This window comes from Myxine glutinosa, chromosome 12 (genome assembly GCF_964187855.1).
Source record: "Myxine glutinosa chromosome 12, kmMyxGlut1.1, whole genome shotgun sequence".
NCBI classification, from domain to species: Eukaryota; Metazoa; Chordata; class Myxini; order Myxiniformes; family Myxinidae; genus Myxine; species Myxine glutinosa.
This window is the reverse complement of record NC_136272.1, coordinates 20,616,269-20,640,411: the sequence shown is the minus strand read 5'-3', so window position 1 is coordinate 20,640,411 and position 24,143 is coordinate 20,616,269. Positions and strand designations below refer to the sequence as shown.

General features: G+C 44.1%; 1 protein-coding gene across 1 annotated transcript in view; it reads left to right on the top strand.

Moving 5' to 3' along the window:
- Positions 1-24,143, top strand: part of SLC4A1AP (solute carrier family 4 member 1 adaptor protein) — a 34,474-nt gene that overhangs the window by 5,349 nt on the left and 4,982 nt on the right. The window contains exons 4-12 of the mRNA XM_068133116.2: positions 544-604; positions 1,179-1,318; positions 3,065-3,225; positions 5,975-6,044; positions 6,285-6,480; positions 6,658-6,778; positions 18,757-18,970; positions 19,196-19,270; positions 19,462-19,547. Of these exons, the coding sequence (XP_067989217.2) occupies positions 544-604; positions 1,179-1,318; positions 3,065-3,225; positions 5,975-6,044; positions 6,285-6,480; positions 6,658-6,778; positions 18,757-18,970; positions 19,196-19,270; positions 19,462-19,547 (1,124 nt within the window). The remainder of the gene's footprint in view (positions 1-543; positions 605-1,178; positions 1,319-3,064; positions 3,226-5,974; positions 6,045-6,284; positions 6,481-6,657; positions 6,779-18,756; positions 18,971-19,195; positions 19,271-19,461; positions 19,548-24,143) is intronic.

Genomic DNA, 24,143 nt, shown 5'->3' with positions numbered 1-24,143 from the left:
GTGAACGCTGCGTTAACCGCAATCGGAGTGGAAGTGAATGCTGCGTTAACTGCAATCAGAGACGTGAAAGTTAGGTTAACCACAACAAGAGCGGAAGTGAACGCTGCGCTGCAATAACGAAATCGGAATGGAAATTTAATTATTTTTTTCCCTGCATCATGTGACCGCAAAGACTATCATCAAATTACATCTGTAAACATTGAGAAATCGCTCGTTAAACTCGATGAATGGGAAATAAATTACAATGTCCAAAGTAAAGGATTCCACAGTAAAACGGTGGTTAATTTAATCATCCGACACCCCGGACCACACAAACAATCCAGAACAAGGTCAATAACCGCCGAGGCCAAATAACACCCTAGAGCAGAACCCAGATCACCATGTGTCGGATATAAATATGGGATTTTATTTTCTTCCACATTAAAGTAGGAGAATTTCAAATTTTGCATTATCAACTTGGGTGTAGCAATGACTCCGTCTCATTGGGCGAGAAAATGTTGATTTATCGTCGTCATCATCATTAACACCCGATTTTGCCTTCAGGGATGGATTTGGAGTATGATGTTGAAGAGAAGGGACCGGCGTCTTGGTTGTGCAAGGTCAGGTTAGTCTCGCCCTTTCATTTTGCACCTTCATCAATGGTCATGTGACTGCTCCAAGCAGGATACCCATGGTTGAGGATCTCATTGAAACTGCTATAAACTAATCTTTGAGAGTGCCCTGGGAATTAGTGTGTGTGTGTGCGTGCATGCGTATTTGGACGGCAGGATGGCCTAGAAGTACGAACACTTGCCTTTAAGTTGTAAAGCTTGGGTTAGAATCTCGATCCAGCTATACAAACCTTCCTTCCATCCCATTTTTTTTTTTTCCATCACAATCCTTCCTGGGAGTTCCCCAAATCCACCGTCATTGGTTTCATTGAAATCCGTCAATCCATTCTCAAGTTATAGTATTGCAGACAGACAGGGCTCCTTTTATAATACAGACAATCATTACAACACCTTTTATTTATCCAAACATGGTAATAAGTTGTACAGAGAGAATGGAGTGTTGGTATTTTCTGAAAATTTGACTGCTCCATGTCTGGCAGCATTCTGAGCTACAAAAGAAAGTTTATGTATAATATACCTGATGTGCATTTCAACAATTTTGCCTTCTCTGTCAATACTTGCATGCAGGCTTCAGATGGAGAACTCGAATGGCCATGAGTTGGTGGCCGAGGCAGCAGGTACTGGGCGCAAGAAGGAGGTGGTGGTCCAGTGCGCGCTGGAAGCTTGCCGTATGCTGGATGCCAATGGGCTGCTTCGGCAAGAGGCTGGTAATGTAGAACATGCGTACTGCAATGGCTCGTGCATGATGAATGGTGTAGCATCCACATTTCATGTTTGTACTTCGCTAGTGTGCTTAAGGGCTGGCAGGATGGCCTGGAGATACACACACTCGCCTCCAAGCTGTCTAGCCTGGGTTCGGATCCTGACCAGCTATAAACTGTTGTTTCACAGGTAGAGTGATTCATCAGTGTGTGTGTGCCGTCCTTCGGGTGGATGTTAAACTGGGCGTCCTGTCTGCCGGCATTAGTTGGTGGACTTTAAAGCCCCACGGTGTCCTTCGTGAAGAGTAGGCGAGTTATCGCCGGCACCATGAACAAATTACAAATACCTGCGCCAACATGCAGAGGGCATTGCATCAGCGGCATAGTCATGCCCTCAGTCATTGATGCTACCCATAGCCATGTGCTATGTACGAACGAAGAAGAAGAAGCCGAAGTAAAGCTTATTTTTTCCCCCGTTTTATGTGATAAGTTTTTTCTCAGATTCTCGGAGAATGTCCTCGCTTCAAATGGTTTTGTATTGCTAAATCAACTAGTGAGGTACCCGTGCTACGCATGGGTGGGAGGCCATAAGCAAACAGACAATGCAGAAATGGTGAATGCTAAAGCATGAAACCAATAAATTCCACATTCCTGTAGCACCTTCAGTTGCACGTCAGACATGGCCAGCAAGTTCATGAAGAACTTCCATGAAAAACGTACCCGTTCGCAAACAAACAGGTACGTGTGTTCCGTTCCCAGTCAATGGCGAATCTGCATATGGCGATCCGTGAATTTCACGTTTAGAACGTAAAACCGTCACTGCATTTCATCATTCACTTGAACTCGATATCTCTTTTCATTCCAAACAGCATAACTCCAATCACAAATACACATTCATATAATAAACTTTTAACAACATTCGTGACATAAACAAATATTTAAATCCTGATGTGAATTTCCGTACGGGTGGGTGAATACAATTATGAATTCAAAATCGTACTTGTATTCACTCAATTCCAATCATCCATTGATATTTTAACAAAACGATTAACACGATTAACGTTTAACGATCAACGATTAATGATTAAACATTATGATTGAATGACGGTTGTATTGGAATATTATCAAACCTGTGCAGCCGTAATCTGTCCACTTCCGCATTCGCGGCAGGTTCGTAATTCTCATCAAAATCTAAACAGTATTTGTAGAATTTCAATAAAAGCCACATCATTGTTCATATCGGTAAATATTATTCCATCGTGTTTGGAAAAACTGGAAAATTGGGAAAAAATTGGAAAAACAATATAGCCTATTTTACTTCAAGGGTTCCCAGGAATACCCACCCAAAATATTGTTGCGATCGGTTGAGCCGTTTTTGCGGTACCTTCGAACGGACAGACGGACATTTGGTGAATTATAGTAAGATTCTACATCCATGATGTGGATGGCAGTTTTTTCGAGGTTTCAATGAAGTAACAAAATCTTAAACTTCAGCAATGGGACCTTCGGTTGCAGCACAAATGATTTTGAGGATCAAGCTTTGTTATTTAACCCTTTTGTATTTGATGTGCATATTTCCAGGTGATGGGTTAGTGGTCTCGTTGTTGCAGGATAAACCATCCTTTTTTTTAACCATACCTTGCCTTTTTGTTGTACTATAATAGCATAAAGGATTGGGACAAGCCAAATTCTGCAAGTCTGATAATGTACAAGGCAAGCCACGTTATGTCTGAATACGTACGTCCTGCTCAGGTGGCCGAAAGAGGAAAGAGAGAAATTGGGAGGAAGCGGATTTCTATGACAGCGATGAAGACACATTCCTGGATCGCACGGGCGCTGTGGAGCACAAGCGCTTGCAAAGGATGCGAAAGGCGGGAAAAGTCCACGAGAAAACGGACACCTACGACTCTCTGGTGCAAAATGGACCGTCGGGAAGGGAAACTAGAATGAAAGGGGTGCTGTTAAGCAAAAAGTATATATCCATGTTCGGTTGCTATGGTTATGATGTTACATTATTAACTGGAAATTGTAATATGATAATATGTGATGTAACAAGGACGGAGGGTAAAGTCGGTTGTGGTGAGGTCACATCGAGTCAAATGAGACTAAGCAGGATTGTCATTCTATTATTGGGAACACAAGATACACGCAACTGATTAACCTTCGTTTAATTCATAATTTAAACAAGAATAACCGCACTGTGGTCACAACCTGTGACAAAATCCGGTAACGGGCCGATTGGGAAATGCGCATTTAAAACACGCTTAAAAGATGAACAGTGTGATTGGGAAACAAACATTTGATGCGCTATTAAAAATTAACTTGACACCTCCATGTCACCCTCCACACGGTTATATCAGAAGGAGCTGATTCGTCACATGGCCACGGATTGATTAACCTCAATGGTGCCCATTCAAAAATTATGTAACGCTATTTTTGATAAAATCTGATACTCCCACCCATGTGATTACAACAACACAACATGCATTTTAAGGCCATTTACCCTGCTAGAGCGGGTAAACCGTACAGTTTAAATCATGAGTGAAGCACATTTTACTCCCTTCTGGAAGAGGTAACAAAAGACGCATGTGGACCGCATCATGAATAACAGTTGATGGAAATCGGATGATGTTTAACACAAAATTACCACAGGAACAGCTATAGGGAGGTGCTTACCGTGCGTGCTGATGGCTGAATTAAACCTTGCTTATAATTTTTACGGCGTAGCCCATAGGACAAAGCCGTCTAGAGCAGTGTTTGTCTGTCTGTTTGTCCCCTCAAACATACACCAATCAGAGCTGAGGATCTGGTCACATGACCGGTGATGTGATGTCATTACGGTGGTACGGCGGCTGACACCGCACACCACCATTTTGATTCCAATTTCGTTCAGGCTGAACATGTCGTCGAACCTGTCATATATCACAATCGCCATGCTCTACCAAAACGTTTTTCATTCAGTGTGAAACACAAACAAACCGACTGTTGAAATGACCATCAAATATCGAAAGCATTGGCGTGACTGGTCTTCCAACGACACAGTACTTATAGGCCTTAGGCTTCATGCCTTCATGCCTCACCTCCAGGCCGCTTCAGACACATTAAGCCCAGGTTTCTGAATATAGTCGTATCGTTTTCGTAATAATAATAATAATAATAATATTGTAAATATAACCATAACACTTTAATTCCAATGTTGTTATTGCAAAGTTAATGGATTGAAGCAGTGTATGGTTCATGAATCAATAATAAGCGGTGTAGAAAGAACCACCTTTAGAGGCCATTTTTACCCCGCAGAGCAGGGGTTGGCCTTTTTCGGGCACTGTGGTCCCCTTTTTGAAGCGATGTTTTATGGCTGGATGCCCTTCCTGCCGCCAACCCTGTTAGTCGCCTCTTGCGACACACAGGGAATTACCAGTGAACTGGTGCTCAATTTGCCGACCTCGGAAGGATGACAGGCCGAGTCAACCCCCCCTGGCGTTAATTCAGTGATCATCCGTGATTCAAACCCAGGATTCTAGGATCCCAAGCCGGCACCCTAACCGCTAAGCCAAAATGATAAGCGGTGTACGGTACTAATAACCATGGAAGTAAGGAATTGGCCTAGGTTGTTTTTTTTTTGGTAATATTTTCGTAAATCTTACTATAATTCACCAAATGTCCGTTTGCATGTACCGTAAAAACGGCTGAACCGATCGCAACAATACTTTGGGTGGGTATTCCTGGAGTAAAATAGGCTTTATTGTTTTTCCAATTTTTTCCCCAATTTTCCAGTTTTTCCAAACTCGATGGAATAATATTTACCAATATGAACAGTGATGTGGCTTTTATTGAAATTCTACAAATACTGTTTAGATTTTGATGAGAATTATGAACCTGCCACGAATGCAGAAGTGGACAGGTCACGGCAATGAGCTGGTTTGATAATATCCCAATACAAGATGACAATACAAGAAGGATGACAGGCTGAGTCAACCCCCCGGGTGTTAATTCAGTGATCGACCGGGATTCAAACCCAGGATCCTAGGATCCCAAGCCGGCACCCGAACCGCTAAACCAACACCAGGACGACATGCCTGAAGCAAAACCCCGAGGAACTAACATCAGATTCTTTGCCTTCCGTAGCTGCATCTGACGACATGTATGTCACCATGACAGTGGCGCCAGTACTATATGTACAGTCTGAAACGAAGCATGTGATTGGCTGATTCGTGCGATTGGCCGCGCTCGTGGCCTATGTTACACGTTCTGTGATTGGACAATATTTATTAAAGAGATCGTCAACATTTTGTATGTTGTGCAAGTTATAATTGTGCAAGTTTTGTGCTTGACGAGTTTCAGATATTAATTCTGTAATAATTTTACACATCATATTATAAATGCAGGTCGATATGCGAGGTGGGTTACAAAAGTAAACAAAACGGGGCCCACGGTCTAACAGGTTAGTTTTCCGATTCATATTCAAAATATACCATTCAATTGAAATTAAGTTTTTTTTTCTCGATGATAAACTAACATTTGTAGACAGACAGACAGATAAACTGAACCAATTGCTCAACCCCACTTTTCGCTCCGCATGCGCGTCGTAATCATGTAAGTTTAACCTTGGTTAAAATTTCGACCTGAATTAGCATTCGGTTGCTGTTGAATTCTTCTTTTCAGATCCAAAAGTTGAAGGATGTGGACGAAGAGTTGTGTTCTACTGAAGAGCAGCTCAAGTTGTCGAAAAAAGGTTCGTTTCTTAAACGGGAAGTGTACAAAGTGGATTGGTAAGCTTTACATTTCTTCAGAATCTTTTTCATCATTTTATTTGAAATTTCATAATCAGGTTCACGACATCAAGTTCAACATTGATCCCAATCTTAAAAACAAATTATAGGAGACTCAGTTGCAAGTTTTCTAAAAATGGAGGAACATTTGTCTATTCTCAAATTTGGTGTTTTTGAGTAACGCTCCATTTTGGTGCATCCAGCACCTTCCACTGCCGGGTCTGACGACAGCCTGGAGGCATACATGAGTGAAATCCGGAGTGGGACCGTGGCGGTGGCTGACGGGGTGGCACGTAGGAAACTACGCCTGCGTAGCTTTGAGCTCAAGAAGGAGCGGCAAAGGCTGGCGAGGCTCGTAGAGATTGCCCGTCCAGCCAGCTTGCCGGATATGAAACCTCTGTGAGTCCACCTTTGCTCAAAACCATGATCATAAGGCCTTACATGTCCTACTGTCACAGCCACATTCGTTTTTGGAACTGCTCCCCAACCTCCCCTCATCCCCAAATTTTCACGTTGGCTAAGACGTGGTGATATGATCCAAAAATGATATATCAAAATCATATTTTCGCAATGTAGGCCGGGGCAGCATCCTTCTTCAGCAGTGGCATCTCGGACAGATGGAGCCACCAAGAAACTTTTCCTGCCAATGTTTGGAGCCATGAAGGGAGGATGTAAACTCAAGACGGGCACTGTTGGGGTACGTGAAACCATCAGTTTTATTTTATATATTTAATTTCCTTATGTGCAAGTCAAATCTGTATTTTAGGATCGTACTTTACCTATTCATGGATGGTAGTTAAATTTTGAGGTTTGACATTGATCCAGGAATGAGTTTTTATGCCTCCGCCGACGTAGCCGCCGGAGGCATTATGTTTTCAGGTTGTCCGTTCATCCGTCCGTCCGTGATAGGTTTTCGTTACCGCAATGATGTGAGAACGGCTAAAGGGATCTTAGTCAAACTAGGCACAGGTATGTATAATGAGGTAAAGATGAAGTGATTAGATCAGTGGTTCTTAACCTTTTTAAAGGCGTCGAACCCTAACGAAACCCACCGAACACTCGCGGAACCCCTCAAATTTTACAAAAAAATTAAGAAGAGTTGCATCTTAATACGTTTTCCGTTCTTCTTTTCGGGAGGCGATCTGGGAAATGCGTGGTTTTGTTTTGGCAAGGGCCACCCTCAAATCATTTTCGCATGCAAGCCTGCTCCTTTTCTTTGTTTTAATGTCCACCAGTTTCGAAAACACATGCTCGCAGAGATACGTTGTAACGAACGGCGTGAGGATCTCAAGGGCAATTTTAACGATGTGAGGATACCCTTCCATTTGGCGGCACCAAAACGTTGAGAGCATTGTTGTGCCGAAGAGTTGTTGTTGAGTCTGGCTCTGCTGAAGTTCGATAAGGTCGTCGAGGTATTGGTCGTTGACATCTGCCGTTGCAACGTCAAAAGTAAACGGCTGCCGCATCCATGCTGGGTATTGCTCTTGGTCGGGGAAGTAGCCATCAAATGACTTTCCCAGCTCATCCAAGTGCGTGGCAATCGCTTGCTTCAGCTCCCCCAGTACAGCAGTGCCTCCAACTTCAGACTCATCTTCGATCCCGCTTAAGCACTCGTCCAGTAGCGAAAAGTTTGCGAAGTTGTCGTTCTCTGTTCGCCGCCTCCACAACGGTAACTTCTTTCGGAAAGCGCTCAGCTTTTCTTCAGATTCGATGACATTCACTGCACCGCCCTGCATCTGGCAATTGAGATGATTGAGTGCGTCGAAGATGTCAGCCAAGTACGCCAAGGCGAGGATGAACTCTGACTCTTGGAAGTGCGTTGCATGGCAATGCTGGTGTGCTCACAAAAACAGGGCTAATTCTACACGCAAGGCAAAAACACGGCTTACTACCTTCCCTCTTGATAACCATCGAACGTTAGAGTGGTAGAACCACCTTTAGAGGCCATTTTTTCCCGCAGTGCAAGGGTTGGCCTTTTTTGGGCACCGTGGTCCCCTTTTTGAAGCAATGTTTTACAGCCGGATGCCCTTCCTGCCGCCAACCCTGTTAATTTCGAATTCAGAGCCGATTTCATTGCACAGCTCTTTGAAGATTCGATGATTCAGAGCACGGTTTCGCACGTAATTCACAGTTTCAACGACGATTTTCAGAACATTGGCCAGTTTTGGAGGCAGGGTTTTTGATGCCAGCACGTGTCTGTGCAGGACGCAGTGCGTGACGATGATGTGTGGTGCATCGGCCTTCGCCAGCGCTCCAAAACCGGAGTTGCATCCCAGCATGGCTGGAGCTCCATCCGAGCAAACTGCAGACACCATGTTCCACGAGAGGCCGTTGCTTCTGAAGAAGTCGTCCACAAGCTTCTTCACATCAGCTGCCTTCGTCATTGTTGTGAGAGGCTTGCAGAACAGAAAGTCTTCCTTGATCTCGTCTCCTTTGACATAATGCACAAATAAGATGAGCTGGCTCAAATTCGAAACGTCGGTGGTCTCGTCGAGTTGAAGGCTGAATTTCGTCGGGCTCGCGACTAAATCTGCAACTACCTGGGCGAGGATGTCGTCGCTCATGTCATTGATTCTGCATCTGATGGTGTCATTTGAGAGTGGAACGAGAGACAACTTGTTTTCAGCAGCTTTTCCCAGCATGATGTTGGCTATCTTCAACCCGGCCAGTTTGATGAGTGTCTTGCCAATGGTGTGCGGTTTGCCCTGCTTTGCGATCAGGTACGCAACTTCATACGACGTGGTGAGGATCGGTTTGTCAATTGGAACGAAGCCGAGAGTGGGCAAGGTAGCACTTGGTCGAATCGGACTCTCTTCAATTTGAATTCATCCAGCGTTGCGTCTTTGTACTGCCCCTTGCCATGCAGTTTTTTGAAGTATTCCCGTAGTTTTGCTGGTGCTGGGCTGGAGTTGCTCAACTTGACATTGCAAAGCATGCATCGAGGACGCTGACTTCCGTCCTGTTCCGTCAAACACGTGAACCCGTACCGCACGTAATCCTCCGACCACTTCCTTTTTTTGCTCGACATACTGCAAAAAAAAAGAAAAAAAAAAGTAACAAACTGATCTTAATTGAGTTCGGGCAAATAATTATATGACAAAAATTAAAAAAGGAACATGCTTAAATATAATCAGTACCGCTCAGAAAACTGAGAAATTAACGAAGAAAACATAACTTATAGTTAAGATGACGGGATTTATTATCTACTCAACTCTATGTCACCTCAAATCCCATTATAATATTACATAGAAAACTGTGAATTGTTAGTTTTGAATTGCGACCAAAGGAGTTATATCACCTCCACCTAATTTTCTGAGTAATTCAATCATATTTTATAATCACCATCCACTTTTGACTTTAATATAACTCTGAACCCGCCCTGCATATCCACAAACATTTCCAACTTACTTTTCAATTAATCAGTAACTCCAAAGTAAGGCGCGACCAATGGCACACGGCAAGCTAATCGAGGCTATTCACTGGAATTTCCGAACACCTGCAAAGTCCAAAATCCAGTAAGTACCATCAACAGAATAATTAGCAAGTTGCTCATTGATTCAACTTACTAAGGTCAGTGTGAAACAACTATCTTAAACACAGACCGGAGAAACCATGAATGGGATGGGAATACAATTACAAATAACATTTCCATTCGTTCATAACATACATAGCAAAATAATAATAATATTAATAAATAAGTGCAATTACACATAGATTCAAAATTGATACAAAACCCCAAAAAAAAAAAAAAAAAAAATTGCAATGCGTTTCGGAGGACCTCCGCCGGACCCCTGAGACTGGCTCACTGAACCCCTGGGGTTCGGTCAAACCCAGGTTAAGAACCACGGGATTATATTTTGGGGTCACGAGGTCAAAGGGAATTGTCAGAGGTCATGTTAGGTAAAAATACTGTTACCGCACTAACCTGTGAACCAGTGATGGGATTCTGACCAAATTTGGTACAGTTATGTAGAATGATGTAAAGATGAACGGATTAGATTTTGGGGACAAGAGGTCAAAGGTCAAAGTCTGTAATAGGTCTATAACTTGAGAACGGCTGAAGTGATCCAATTCAAACTTGGTACAGACATGTCGAATGATGTAAAATGTTGTAAAGATCAAGTGATTAGATTTTGGGCTCATAGGTCAAAGGTCAATTTTTGTAATAGGTCTATAACTTGAACGGCTGAAGTGATCCAATTCAAACTTGGTATAGGTATGTATAATGTTGTAAAACAACAACAACAACATGCATTTTAAAGGCCATTTTCCCTGCTAGAGCGGGGGTTAGCCTTGCGGTCCCCATGACAATCTTCTCCATTTTGCCCTATTTTCTGCATCTCTCCTTGTTAACCCCCTTGCCCGCATTTCTTCTTCCACCATCTTTAGCCAAGTCTTTCGCGGTCTTCCCCGTCTTCTACTTCCTTCTACATTCATTTCCATCACTCTTCTCAACCAGTCACTTTCATCCTTCCTCAACACATGACCAAACCATCTCAACCTGTTCCTCTTCACAGCATCAATCACAGGCTCTATTCCCATCATCTTTCGCAATTCATCATTTGTCTTCCTCTCTCTCAACGATACTCCGCACATCCGTCGAACCATTCGCATTTCCACCCTTTCCAACCTTCGTTGCTGCTCTACGTTCATTACCCATGTCTCGCTCCCATAAATCATAACACTTCTCACACATGCAGCATACACCTTTCCCTTCAGCTTCAACGACACTCCCCTCATCATCAGCACGCCACTCAATTCCCGAAACTTCTTCCATGCACATCTCACTCGAGCAACCGTTGCCGAGTCTGATCCACCTTCTCCATTCAGCATGTCTCAGAGGTAGCAAAATGTTTTCACACCTTCCAGCTTCACGCCGTCTCCAAGATCCAACTCAACATTTCCTCCATCTGCAGCTCCCTCTGTGCACACCTTACATTTGAATGTAGCTGCCACACTGGTTAATGACCCTCTCAGACCACTACATTTTTGATGAACCCACTCAGCGCACATTGTACACTGAATGGAGTTCACTCCGACACCCTTCCTACACACAGCACAGGGTCACTTCCCAGTTCTTTCCACCTCACCACATGCTTTACCACTTGCCATCACCTTTGTCTTTCCGATATTCACCTTCAGACCTTTTGTCTCCATACATTCCTTCCACATGTTCATCTTTTCCTTCAGTCCATCCTTACTTTCCGCAATCAACACCAGATCATCTGCATACAACAACCCCACGGTAAACCCTCCTTTACGTTCTGAGCCAGCACCTCCATCACAGCTACAAATAGTAGTGGACTTAGTACCGACCCCTGATGCACTCCCACCTTCACCTCAAACTCACCACTGTTCCCGTCCTTCGTCCTTACAGCTGTGCGCGCTCTTTTGTACATTGCCATCACTACTCTGATCAACCATTCCTCCACTCCTAACTTCCTCAATGCCCATGTCAATACTTTGCATGGAACCCGATCGAATGCTTTCTCCAGAACAAACCCAAGAAACAACTTCTTCCTCTTCTCCATGTACTTCTCCTGCAACTGCCTCACAATGAAAAGCGCGTCTGTCGTTCCTCTTCCTGGCATGAATCCAAACTGCATTTCGTCGATCTTCACTTTCTTCCTTATCCTCCTCTCCAACACCCTTTCCAATACCTTCATTCCATGCTCCAATAACTTTATCGCTCGGTACGAGCCACACTCCAGAGGGTCACCTTTCCCCTTGTATAGAGGGACGAGGGTACTCAGTTCCCAAACCACTGGAATGCGGCCTTCTTTCACCACCAGATTACAGATCTCTGTCATTCTCTTCACACCCCAACTTCCTGCTGCCTGCTGGTGTATGTATAATGTTGTAAATATTAACTTATTAGATTTTGGGGTCAAATGTCAAATCTATAATTGGTCTAAAACTTGAGAACAGCTTAAGTGATCTAATTCAAAATTGGTACAGGTATGTACCAAGTTTAGCATATGGGGTCAAGATGTCAAATATCAAAGTCTGTAATAGGTCTATAACTCAAGAATGGCTGAAGTGATCTAATTCAAACTTGGTACAGGCATGTATAATGACATAATGATTAACTGATTCGATTTTGGGTTCAAGTGGTCAAAAGTTAAAGGTCAAAATCTGTAATTGAGAATAACTTGAGAATGACTAAAGGGATCTAATTCAAACTTGGTACAGATATGTATAATGATGTAAAGATGAACTGATTCGATTTTGGGATCAATAGGTCAATGGTCAGAGGTTATGTCTGGTAAAAATGTGCTAACTTTGGCACAGCTGAATGGATTTAAATCAAACTTGATACAAGAATTATGATGTAATAATGTGGGCGGTGGCATATCAGTTGACGTCTTGACATCGAAGAATGCCATTCTAGTTTGTTTTACTTTTAAACTAGGGCATGCCCGTACGTGGGTGCCCGTTCCTTGCCAAGAAAAAAAAATAACGCTACCCGTACGCTCTACCCCGCCCGTACGCCCGTACGCCCGTAAACAAAAAAAACAACGCTCTTCGCTTCCGCCCTTCGCTCTGACTGAATTGGGAGAAATAATGCGCATAAGAAATCGAGAAATTATTATTTTCTCCGGAAGAAATCGAATTACGAACCGTAATGGCGCACGCGCTCGGCTCGGCTCGCTCTCACATCGGCCACGCCTACGCAACAACGCGTTCTGTGATTGGCTGCCGGAAGTGCAGTCTTCACTGTCCGGAAGGTCGCAAATCGCAGTTACGATGAATCGCAAATTAGTTTTAATTAGTTTTAAAACATAGTTTAACGGCAACATAGTTTTCCAACGTGAAATAAATGAATACGCTCTCAAATGTGCCGTCCGAGGCAGAGTCTGTTCGCCACGTTCGGCACACGTGATAGCTCGCTGCTCTCTGATTGGTTGAATCGTTTTTTGGACATAGCTCGGTAACTACTTCTCCGATTAATATGAAACCTTGAAAAGGCACATCCTCGGGTCCCCAGCAATATACCTGGCAAGTTTCAAGTATATCGGACCCGTGGTTGTCGAGAAACAGCGGTCACAGACATACAGACATACAAACATACAAACATACAAACATACAAACATACAAACATACACACAGAGATTACTGGAATTATAGATAGATGATTCCATAATACAGGGTTTCCCCCATAATGCTGTTGACATCTATGAAAGGTAATACACGATGCTTGGGCAACTCCAGTATGCTCGGTCCGTAGCAACAACCCCAGTATGCTCGGTCCGCAGCAAAACCCCAGTATGCTCGGTCCGTAGCAGCAACCCCAGTATGCTCGGTCCATAGCAACAACCCCAGTATGCTCGGTCCGTAGCAACAACCCCAGTATGCTCGGTCCGTAGCAACAACCCCAGTATGCTCGGTCCGTAGCAACAACCCCAGTATGCTCGGTCCGTAGCAACAACCCCAGTATGCTCGGTCCGTAGCAACAACCCCAGTATGCTCGGTCCGTAGCAACAACCCCAGTATGCTCGGTCCGTAGCAACAACCCCAGTATGCTCGGTCCGTAGCAACAACCCCAGTATGCTCGGTCCGTAGCAACAACCCCAGTATGCTCGGTCCGTAGCAACAACCCCAGTAAGCTCGGTCCGTAGCAACAACCCCAGTATGCTCGGTCCGTAGAAACTGCATCTTTTGCGATGTTGCATAGCAGCATCGTCTCACCACCTTTCACCCCAAATGTATTTTTTCCAGCGGTTTGTAAATTTGAGTGTCTTGAATTGGTGTATTTGTGTTCAAACAGAGTTGGCATTCAAATGGTGTGCACTCTGATGTTCGACAGATGCACACCAATCGAAATCAGTGTTTGTAATTAACAGCAAATTGGTCAACCAATGATCAAGTATCATTTGCTGTCGGGATCCACATTCTTGTTTTTCTTCTTCTTTTTCTTAAGTTGACTCTTTGGCCACATGCTTCACTAAGTTCTGAGTACTGCGATTACCAGCTACGCCACGCCGCTGCTAATTTTGGTGTTACAAAGCGATTTTGAGTTCCCAGAAAACAGCTAAGTTACATAAATCACTGTTGAAGTAGACGGACAGGATTTTGGTTAAAAATACTAATTAAATTGATTGAACTGATACTTATGATATAATAATAACGAGATCGAACAACCTTCTGTGAATGAATGTAGACCGATTCATCCATGATCCAGAAATTTGCAAATATATGATTTGACCGTGAGTGAGTCGAGCGATTTTTGCTTCTTTGCCATGGATGATACACACATCAGGAAGTGAAATGGGAGAAAGGATTCAGGTTGAAAAGAAGAAAAAAACGTTTCTGGGGAAAATCCTGCAGGTAGAATTGCAAGATTTTATTTTATTTTAGTGCTTACAGATTAGCCACTAGCATAATGTAAGGGCCTTTTGTCCAAGTGCTTCATTTACTTGCATTTCATCTTCATCACATTAAACGGTGAACATGGTTATTCGAAAAAGCCTATAATTCGAATTTGGACTACTCAGCAATACTATTCCCACCAAATAAAATAGGAACAGCTTTTTACTTGCAAAATGGAAGATTTTTCCCGAGTATATTGGTTGGTCCTGTGTGTTATTCTGTCTGTCTGTTTCAATCACCTACAAGTCACAATTTTAAACCGTTCTTCACAAAACTTCACCAGATTTGGTCATTCATAGGTCAAGAACATGGTAGAGTTGGTCATAAGGAAGAAGCCTGTTGATGTTGAGGTCAAAGGTCATCTTGGTCAAATTTCTAAAATTGTCATTTTTTATCCCATTGACTTGAAAATTGAACAGCATTTGCATATTGAGTCACTAAATAGGGAAACCAACTAATTGAGGTCAAAAGGTCAAAGGTCAACTCAAGGTCAAACTTCTAAAATCAATTTTCATCTTTTTTTTTTTGTTTTGTATACAAGATCGAGGCTCGTGAAAGAGCGAACATTAATCACACAGAAAGACAAACCGACACATAAAACATATAACATCGGGAGCGGTAGACAAGATGGGGAGAGAGGGGGAAGGACACAAACACAACATTTGAGAGCAGGGACCGAGAGACATGGAGACATCGAGAGATCTGAGAGAGGGCGAGGGCTTTGGGGGGGGGCATGGGAAGGGGGCGGTGGGAGAGGTATAAAACGTATGGACACTGCCAGGCCTTCCAGGAAAGAAGTTGGAATTTCAAACAAGGTGGATCTGGGGTGAATTAGCGGGGGTAGAAAAGATCAAGGTTTTGGATGGGGGAAGATAAGAGATGGTGGTGAACAGCTGTTTTAAAGACCTGGAGGGAGGAGTGGGATTGAAGGGAGTGAGGGAGTTTGTTCCAGAGGCGGGAGAAAAGAGGAATGAAAGAGTGAAGGTGAGCAGAGAGCCGAGATTTCGGCAGTTTAACCATCAGAGGGTTGCTGGCAGATCTTGTGCGACCTGTAGGAATATTTGGGGGACAGAGCACAGAGAGAGCTGGGGGTGCAAGGCCGGAGAGGAGTCGGTAGAAGACAGAAAGACCACCTACCTGCCTGCGGTGAGTGAGTGAAAGGCCCTCAGAGATAGCTTCATCGCGGGAGATTCCAATAATTCTGAAAGCTTTGGTTTCAACAGCGTGAAGCCGAGCTAGGTGTGAGGCAGGAGCACCGGCCCATAGGGGAGAACAGTATTCCATTGAGCTGCGGATGAAAGCCTTGTATGTGGTGAGGAGCTCAGGTGTGCCGAGGAAGGACTTCGCACGACGGAGGATGCCCAGTCGGCGACTGGCTTTGGAGGCCAGCTTGGAAATGTGGTTTTCCCAAGAAAGATCATGGCAGATAGTGAGACCCAAAATCTTGAGCGACAGAACTTCTTGGAGAGGATTGTTGAGAAAGTAGATGGGAGGGTTGTCCAGTCGATCTTTTCAGAGAGACATGGTAAGAGTGTGAGATTTGTCAGGATTGAAAGACATGTTCCACTTGTTTGACCAGTCTGTGATTTTGTCCAGGTCTTCAGAGAGTGAGGAGGCAGCAGACTGCCGATCTGAGGGAAGAGGAATGGAGTGGCAGAGAGTGGAGTCATCAGCAAAGAGATAGAGAGGATTTTCGAGAGAGTCAGAGAGATCATTGATGAAGACCAGAAAAAGCACGGGGCCCAGAACACTGCCTTGGGGAACTCCAGCCTGAACAGGAAGAGGAGATGAGAGAAACCCATTCAGGGCCACACGTTGACGACGACTAGAGAGGAAGTCCACCAGCCATGCGTGGAGATTTCCATGGATACCAAAGGAGGAGAGTTTGGTGAGCAGAGCGGGGTGCCAGACCGTGTCGAAGGCACGTGATATGTCGAGGGAGACAGCTCTAATTTCCTGTTTGGCATTGAGGACCTCCATCCATTGTTGAGACAGCAGAAGCAGCATGTCCAGAGTAGAGTGACCTGGTCTGAAACCAAATTGATGATCAGAGATCAAGCCATTGGAGAAGAGGAAAGATTTCATATCCGAAGCAATGATGGATTCCATGACTTTGCTGATAATTGGGAGAAGGCTGATTGGTCTGTAGTTGCTAGGATCTGTTTTTGCACCTTTTTTGTGCAAAGCGGTGATGTTGGCTGATTTCCAAGCAGATGGCAGTTGACCTTGAGCAAAAGAGAGGGTGAAGAGAACAGAGAGAGGGTGAGATAGAGCAGCAGAGCAGGATTTTAGGACCCGTGGGCTGATGCCGTCGGGTCCAGTTGCAGAATCAGAGTCGAGGGTTGACAGAAACTTTTCCACCTTGTCAGGAGGAAAGGACACGGAGTCCAGGAGCAGCAGGGTACGACTGGGTATGGTGGGTACAGAGAGGGATGGGTTTGGGACACAAGATTTAGAGGCAAACACAGAGTTGAGGCATTCAGCTTTTTCACGTGCGGAGTCAGCTGTGTAGCCGTTTGAGGTAAGGGAGGGGATGGAGGGGGAACAAACACCAGAAACGGATTTGACCAGACGCCACCAGGATTTGGAAGAGGGAGACAGATAAGAGAGTTCGGTCTTGAGAACGGAGAGATATTGTTTCCTGGCTCTCCTGAGGGTGGACACACACTTGTTTCGGGCTTTGTGAAAGGAAATGAGATTTCCTTCCGTTGGATTTGCTTTCCAGGAGACGAAGGCAAGTTGTTTCTGGGCAACAGCCTCACCACAAGATTCCGTGTACCATGAACGGGAGGAAGGGTATGACAACTGAAGACGAGATGGGATAAATCTGTGCATGAGAGAGCAATTTACTTTGGAAGAATTCCCAGGATGAGTTGATGTCAGAGGTGGTAGAGATGGGAGACCAGTCCAGATGATTGATGGCTGCTTGAAGACCGTGCCAGTTGGCCTGAGTGAAATGCCAGACTCGTCGACGCTGAGCAGGCTCCCTGAGGATGGTCAGAGAGATGTCCACTTTAACAAGGACATGATCAGATGATCCGATCGGAGCAGAAGAAGAGCAGCAGACATTTTCAGGGAAGTTAGTCATAACCAAGTCCAGAAGAGAAGATGTTCCGTTGACTGAGATCCGGGTCGGGAAATTCACAGATTGTGTCAGTCCCAGTGAGTCGCAGAAGTCCTTTGCTGAGGAGCCATGGCTGGTGAGAGAGGTACCCACACCCAGCCAACTGGCATGATGACAGTTGAAATCACCACATATGAGGAAGAGAGAGTTGGGATGAGTAGATAGAAGTTGGTCCATATCATGAGACAGCGAGATGTAGATGGAGTCATCACTGTTTGGTGGACGGTACAACACACATATGAACAAGAGGTGGGAGCGAAGGGGAAGCCGTAGCCAGAGGTATTCCTGGGGGTGAGGTGGAGAGAGTGCAGTGCAGGGCGAGTGAGGAAGAGAGTTTTTGATAAAGATAGCAACCCCGCCTCCAGGACGAGGCTCAGGTCTATCATACCGGAGGAGGGAGTAGCCCGGGAGAGATACTATGGAATCAGAGACATCATAAAGGAGGAAAGTTTCTGTTAAGCAGATCACGTCTGGTTTGACAGAAGCAACCTGTATGGAGAGATCAGTTAAGTAATCAGTTAAGTGTTATGGAGAGATCAGTTAAGTGTTACCAGATGCCTCCATTCTTAATGCAGGCATCTGGTAACAATCGTCAATTTTCTTCCGATTAACCTGAAAATTAAAAAGCAATTATTGCATTGTACATCACGGAATTGGAAAAACAATTATTTTGGGGGGGCAAAAGGTCAAAGGTCAACTCAAGGTCAAACTTCGAATCTATTTTCATCTTAAAAATCATCAATTTTAGTCCGATTGAACCGAGCTTTGATTAAGATCGTCAATTTTAATCTTAATGAAATGGACAATTTGATGTATCCATGGCAACTTGTTATTTTGAGGAGGGATGGATTTTGCGAGTATCGTGCTCCATGACATCCTCTTGTTTGTTTTTTTGTGTGTGTATATCACATGGTAAGTGAAACCCGTGTGCATTCACATGTGCTACTTTACTGTGCATTCAAATCGATTGGAGTCGACTTGGAGCTTCCAATAAGCCACGATGACTATGAACATAATTCTTAATGCAGGCATTTGTTAACAAAGGGTCAATGGACAAAGTGGGGGTGAAGGGTAAGTGGTGGGCCAATAACAAACAGATGCATCGTCGCACAAGTGGAAAATGAGCAAACTGACCCAGCAAGGCCTTGTAGACCTCTGAAATATTTGTTGTCTTTCCCCAGCGGTTGCCTCAAAAACGCGAGCCATTGCCAAGTAGTCTGTTCAGCTTGAAAACAAAGGAGGTGGAAGAGGATGACGATGATGACGAAGAAGAAGAAATACAACGCAAGCATGACATTGAATCTTCTTCGATCTCAGGATGCACGGAGTTAAAGAGCAGCACGAATGATCCTGTAGAAACACCTGACGTTCAGTCTGCACCTTCCTTTGTTGCTGGTAAACAAATTCGGGCTTTCTCTGAATTGGTATAATTAGATGCTTTCTCTGAATTGGTATAATTAGATGCTTTCTCTGAATTGGTATCATCAGATGCATTGAAACGGTTTCAGGATCATCTGTAAAAGTTTGAAGTTCCTCTGGATGATGATCTTCACTCAAAAATTTTTCTATGTAACATGAATATCTTTTATCGAGATTCTCTGAGATATCCTTGTGTTGCAGCTCCACCAGCAGAGTGTTGCGAGCGAGATTTCCCAGTTGATTCTACGGGAGATGCAAAAGGAGTCTGCCAGCAAGGTGGGCTCTCAATGCAATCATTGTGCTAAATGCTTCCAAGGTGAATAAATAAGGTTGGGGACCCATCATTTATTTAGCCGAGGTTCAACTGATGGCATTGGTTGTAGGGGTGTAACAAAATCAAAATTTGTTGCTAAACTTGAAAGGTAAAGTAAACTTGGTTAACGTATCAATTGACCAAATCTTTGCAGAGATTCCTGTTGTTAAAGAAGACGACTCGAGAGATGAAGCGCAGCCAAAAATGCAAAGGAAACAAAAGATCTACGGCCCGAGAAAGGTATGCGGCAACACGTCATTTGTGTCTACTTTTAAATTTATACAAATGGGGATGCTATCAGTCGTACAAGTCACACCAGTGTTGTTTATTTATTTTCAACATATAAGTACCTGGTGGCTTGGTGGGTGAGGCCTTGTTGCAGTTTCCTCGCTACCATGGGTAAGATTGCGGTACTTGGTCAGCTGCGCAGGAGATCCACACCACCCAATGCGTTGCTTGCCTTTAAACTGCTTCGGCAAAACCGACACTCTGTGCCAGAGTATAACAGAAAACTAGTTTTGATAGTGAGGGCTCGTGTCGGTGGACATAGATCAATGGAGGAAAACATGACGTTGGATGCGAGGAGCAGCTGATGTTTTGGATGTTGATCCTTCCTCGGAGCAAAAGGAGACGGTAAAGGTGGCGAGGATTCATATAAGGTGTGAGTGTGTCGGAGGTTTGTACTTTCGAGCGACATCAGGGGTCAGGGAGCACATGGAGTGGGAATGGCTCATTTTGACACCTCACGAGGAACGTCAGAGTTCAGGGGTTAAAAGTCAAGGATACAGGGAGAAAATGTGGAATAATAGGGAAACAAACAAGCAAAATAAAGATGTTGGATAGATAATTAAAATGAATTTTTAAATTGTATTTAAAAGAAATAATCAATGAAGTCGGTTTCTAATACAGCACTTCCCATTTCGGATTAAATCTCAAAAACCACAGCGGGAACCCTGTAGATAATAAGGCTTTTCTGTTTGTGTTTACGACTATCCTTGGTGCTGAAATGGAGAGAAACACTGGAACCTGCCACGTTATTGAAATGTAACGAATGTCCAGAAAGGTCGAGTCTCAAGCAACTGCCTTGTGCTGTTGGTTCATCCACCGATGAAATGTTCATGGAAGCGATCGCCCGTTTTCACGGATGTAGATCTTCTTGCAGAGAGTGCTCGTGATTCCATAGATATCCCTGGCGGAGGTGCAACCAAAAATGGTCCGTCACTTCGAAACTGCTTTTGTGCCTTGTGATCGAAGTGGTCGTTCCAATGAAAAGGCAGGTGTTACAGCAACTCTGTGAACACTGACACTCCTTTAATGAGGGAATTTTGCAAATTTCTGTCTCTTTCAAGCGGGACAGAAATTTGGCGGTTGTGGGAAAATTGAAACGGTTTCAGGATCATCTGTAAAAGTTTGAAGTTCCTCTGGATGATGATCGTCACTCGAAGGTTGAGGGGAGGGTACGTCAATGTGAACGACACTTCAATCTTCCCAGACATTCGTTCAGCCGCATTAAGGTCTCGGATATATTTTCTACATTTCAGCATCACACAGTAAAAAGTGAAAAGAGCAAAGCCTCATGTTCAGGATCAGCAAATTGACCTCCTATGGGAATAACCAGCCCTTCTTGTACACTCCGACTTCCTGGTCTAAAATCCCTATTCCTCCCCTTCCCCTTTTCTGTTTTTGTTTTTTTTTTAATCCTTAATTTAACATCGTCGTATCTATTCGACCTCCCATCCTCTTTTCTCTCTCCTTTGTATTTCATCATTTCAGACGAGAAGGACCCTTTCGGAGCGGTCCTGAACATGAGGCTCGTTGTTGTGTATTGAGGGGGTTATGTTATCATCCTTATTACTCCCGCCAGGGAGTAATGCATTCGTGTGTGTGTGTGTGTGTGTGTGTGTGTGTGTGTGTGTGTGTGTGTGTGTGTGTGTGTGTGTGTGTGTGTGTGTGTGTGTGTGTGTGTGTGTGTTTGTGAACAAGATATCTGGAAAAGTTCTGAACGGGTTTGGATGAAAGTTGGTGGGATGATTTCCCTTGGGATAAGGAAGAATGGATTAGTTTTTGGTGAAACTCAGGATATTATTCCGGATCCAGGAATTTTTACCATTGGATTGTTTACCATTGGAAGATAGGGCTCTTTTTTTTTTTTTTTTACATTATCTTCTATATATTCTATATTTAACATTGTGATATGAAAATAGTTTTCATATTTGTTGTAAATGTCGTTTAAACTCGCGGTTATGCGCTAGAGCGGTGTATTTTTTAGCAGCGTCGTCTTCAATGTTTTTTATGTCTTTCAATCCTGACAAATCTCACACTCTTACTATGTCTCTCCGAAAAGATCGACTGGACAACCCTCCCATCTACTTTCTCAACAATCCTCTCCAAGAAGTTCTGTCGCTCAAGATTTTGGGTCTCACTATCTGCCATGATCTTTCTTGGGAAAACCACATTTCCAAGCTGGCCTCCAAAGCCAGTCGCCGACTGGGCATCCTCCGTCGTGCGAAGTCCTTCCTCGGCACACCTGAGCTCCTCACCACATACAAGGCTTTCATCCGCAGCTCAATGGAATACTGTTCTCCCCTATGGGCCGGTGCTCCTGCCTCACACCTAGCTCGGCTTCACGCTGTTGAAACCAAAGCTTTCAGAATTATTGGAATCTCCCGCGATGAAGCTATCTCTGAGGGCCTTTCACTCACTCACCGCAGGCAGGTAGGTGGTCTTTCTGTCTTCTACCGACTCCTCTCCGGCCTTGCACCCCCAGCTCTCTCTGTGCTCTGTCCCCCAAATATTCCTACAGGTCGCACAAGATCTGCCAGCAACCCTCTGATGGTTAAACTGCCGAAATCTCGGCTCTCCGCTCACCTTCACTCCTTCATTCCTCTTTTCTCCCGCCTCTGGAACAAACTCCCTCACTCCCTTCAATCCCACTCCTCCCTCCAGGTCTTTAAAACAGCTGTTCACCACCATCTCTTATCTTCCCCCATCCAAAACCTTGATCTTTTCTACCCCCGCTAATTCACCCCAGATCCACCTTGTTTGAAATTCCAACTTCTTTCCTGGAAGTCCTGGCAGTGTCCATATGTTTTATACCTCTCCCACTGCCCCCTTCCCACGCCCCCCCCCAAAGCCCTCGCCCTCTCTCAGATCTCTCGATGTCTCCATGTCTCTCGGTCCCTGCTCTCAAATGTTGTGTTTGTGTCCTTCCCCCTCTCTCCCCATCTTGTCTACCGCTCCCTATGTTATATGTTTTATGTGTCGGTTTGTCTTTCTGTGTGATTAATGTTCGCTCTTTCACGAGCCTAGATATTGTATACAAAAAAAAAAAAAAAAAAAAAAAAAAAAAAAAAATAGACATATTCTGTCATTTTAAAACCACCAAAGTGTGTATTAGGTTTCCCCGTTTCATCAAATGTATCGTTTGATACGTATAATGCTTTAAAACTGTTTTTTTTTGTTTGTTTTTTTTAACCTCAGAAGAGATATCAACATTTACCTCAGCGAATGTCAATCGCGGTGTCAGTATTTGATGAACTTATAAAGGCTTAGGTGACAAGTGTGACCAGCATGTGCACGCGATTCTTCCCAGAAGAATGAGTGGTCGCATTAGCTTGTACGACTTAAAATGAGCGAGTTTTGTTTTGACGTTTGGGCCAGGTTTACATGTTGTATCCCTAAGGAATGAAACGAACGCTTTTCCTGGCTTACAATTTTATTTGAAGTCACACATGCCTCAAAGTACACTCACTTATATAGAATTGAACGCTGAATCCGAAAATGTAAGTGAAATTGCCTTGTTTTTTTTAACATTATCTTCTATATATTATATACATATATATCTGTGCAGTGTCTGTCTTGTGTTGTCACTGAACTACTCCCTCAAACTTTTGTGAAATCGTACTATTCCAACTTGACCCACGGCGGGAGTATGCGCTCTACTGAGTGGCGTTCGAGTTTAAACATGTAATTAAAAACACCTCACTGCACTAGAAAACGCGGGGACAGGAATACTGTACTGTAAAGGGGTGTGGACCCTCTTCCACCTGGAGGCAGTGCTACACAATACACATTTACATGGAGAATTCGCATCCACCTCCCAACTCCCTCCCCCCTCCCCCCAAGACCACTGGCAAAGATAAATACACCCCATCTTATTAGAATAGAGCAAACGTGTTTTGGTTATGTATGTTTATATGCGACCATAACGTCTTCTTCTTCTTCAAATAAAATTAACACCCTCTTGATTACTTTTCGACTGCTGAGACCCCTCAGACCGTTGACGACCCTTTAAGTCCCCCAAGTCCCTTAAGACCACTAAGACCCCTGAAGACCCAAATACCCTTGAAGGCCCGAAGACTCAAAAAGACCGTGAAGACCCAAATGACCCCGAAGATCCAAAATACCCTTAAAAGCCCAGAGGATCCAAAAGACCCTGAAGACCCAAATGCCACCAAAGACCCAGAAGACCCAAAAGACCCCGAAGACCCAAAACACCCCGAAGATCCAAAGGAACGAAAAGACCCATAAGACCCAGAGGAACCAGAAGACCCTTAAGACCCAAAAGCCCTTGAAGACAATGAAAAACCCAAAATACCCTGAAGACCCAAAAGACACCAAAATGGTCAAAGATGCCTATCCCTCTGAAACGACGTGTGGTGAGGCGGGTGGAGCGTGCCGAGTCGCGCGAGTTACACTAATTGGAGTTATGCTGATTCTATTTAGCAAGTCTGGATGTAATTGTCCCAGAACTGTAGTAGGAGTAGGAGTAGGAGCACCAAACAAACAAGCAAATACACATCGGTCCATGAATTAATAGTAAGGATACATATTAAT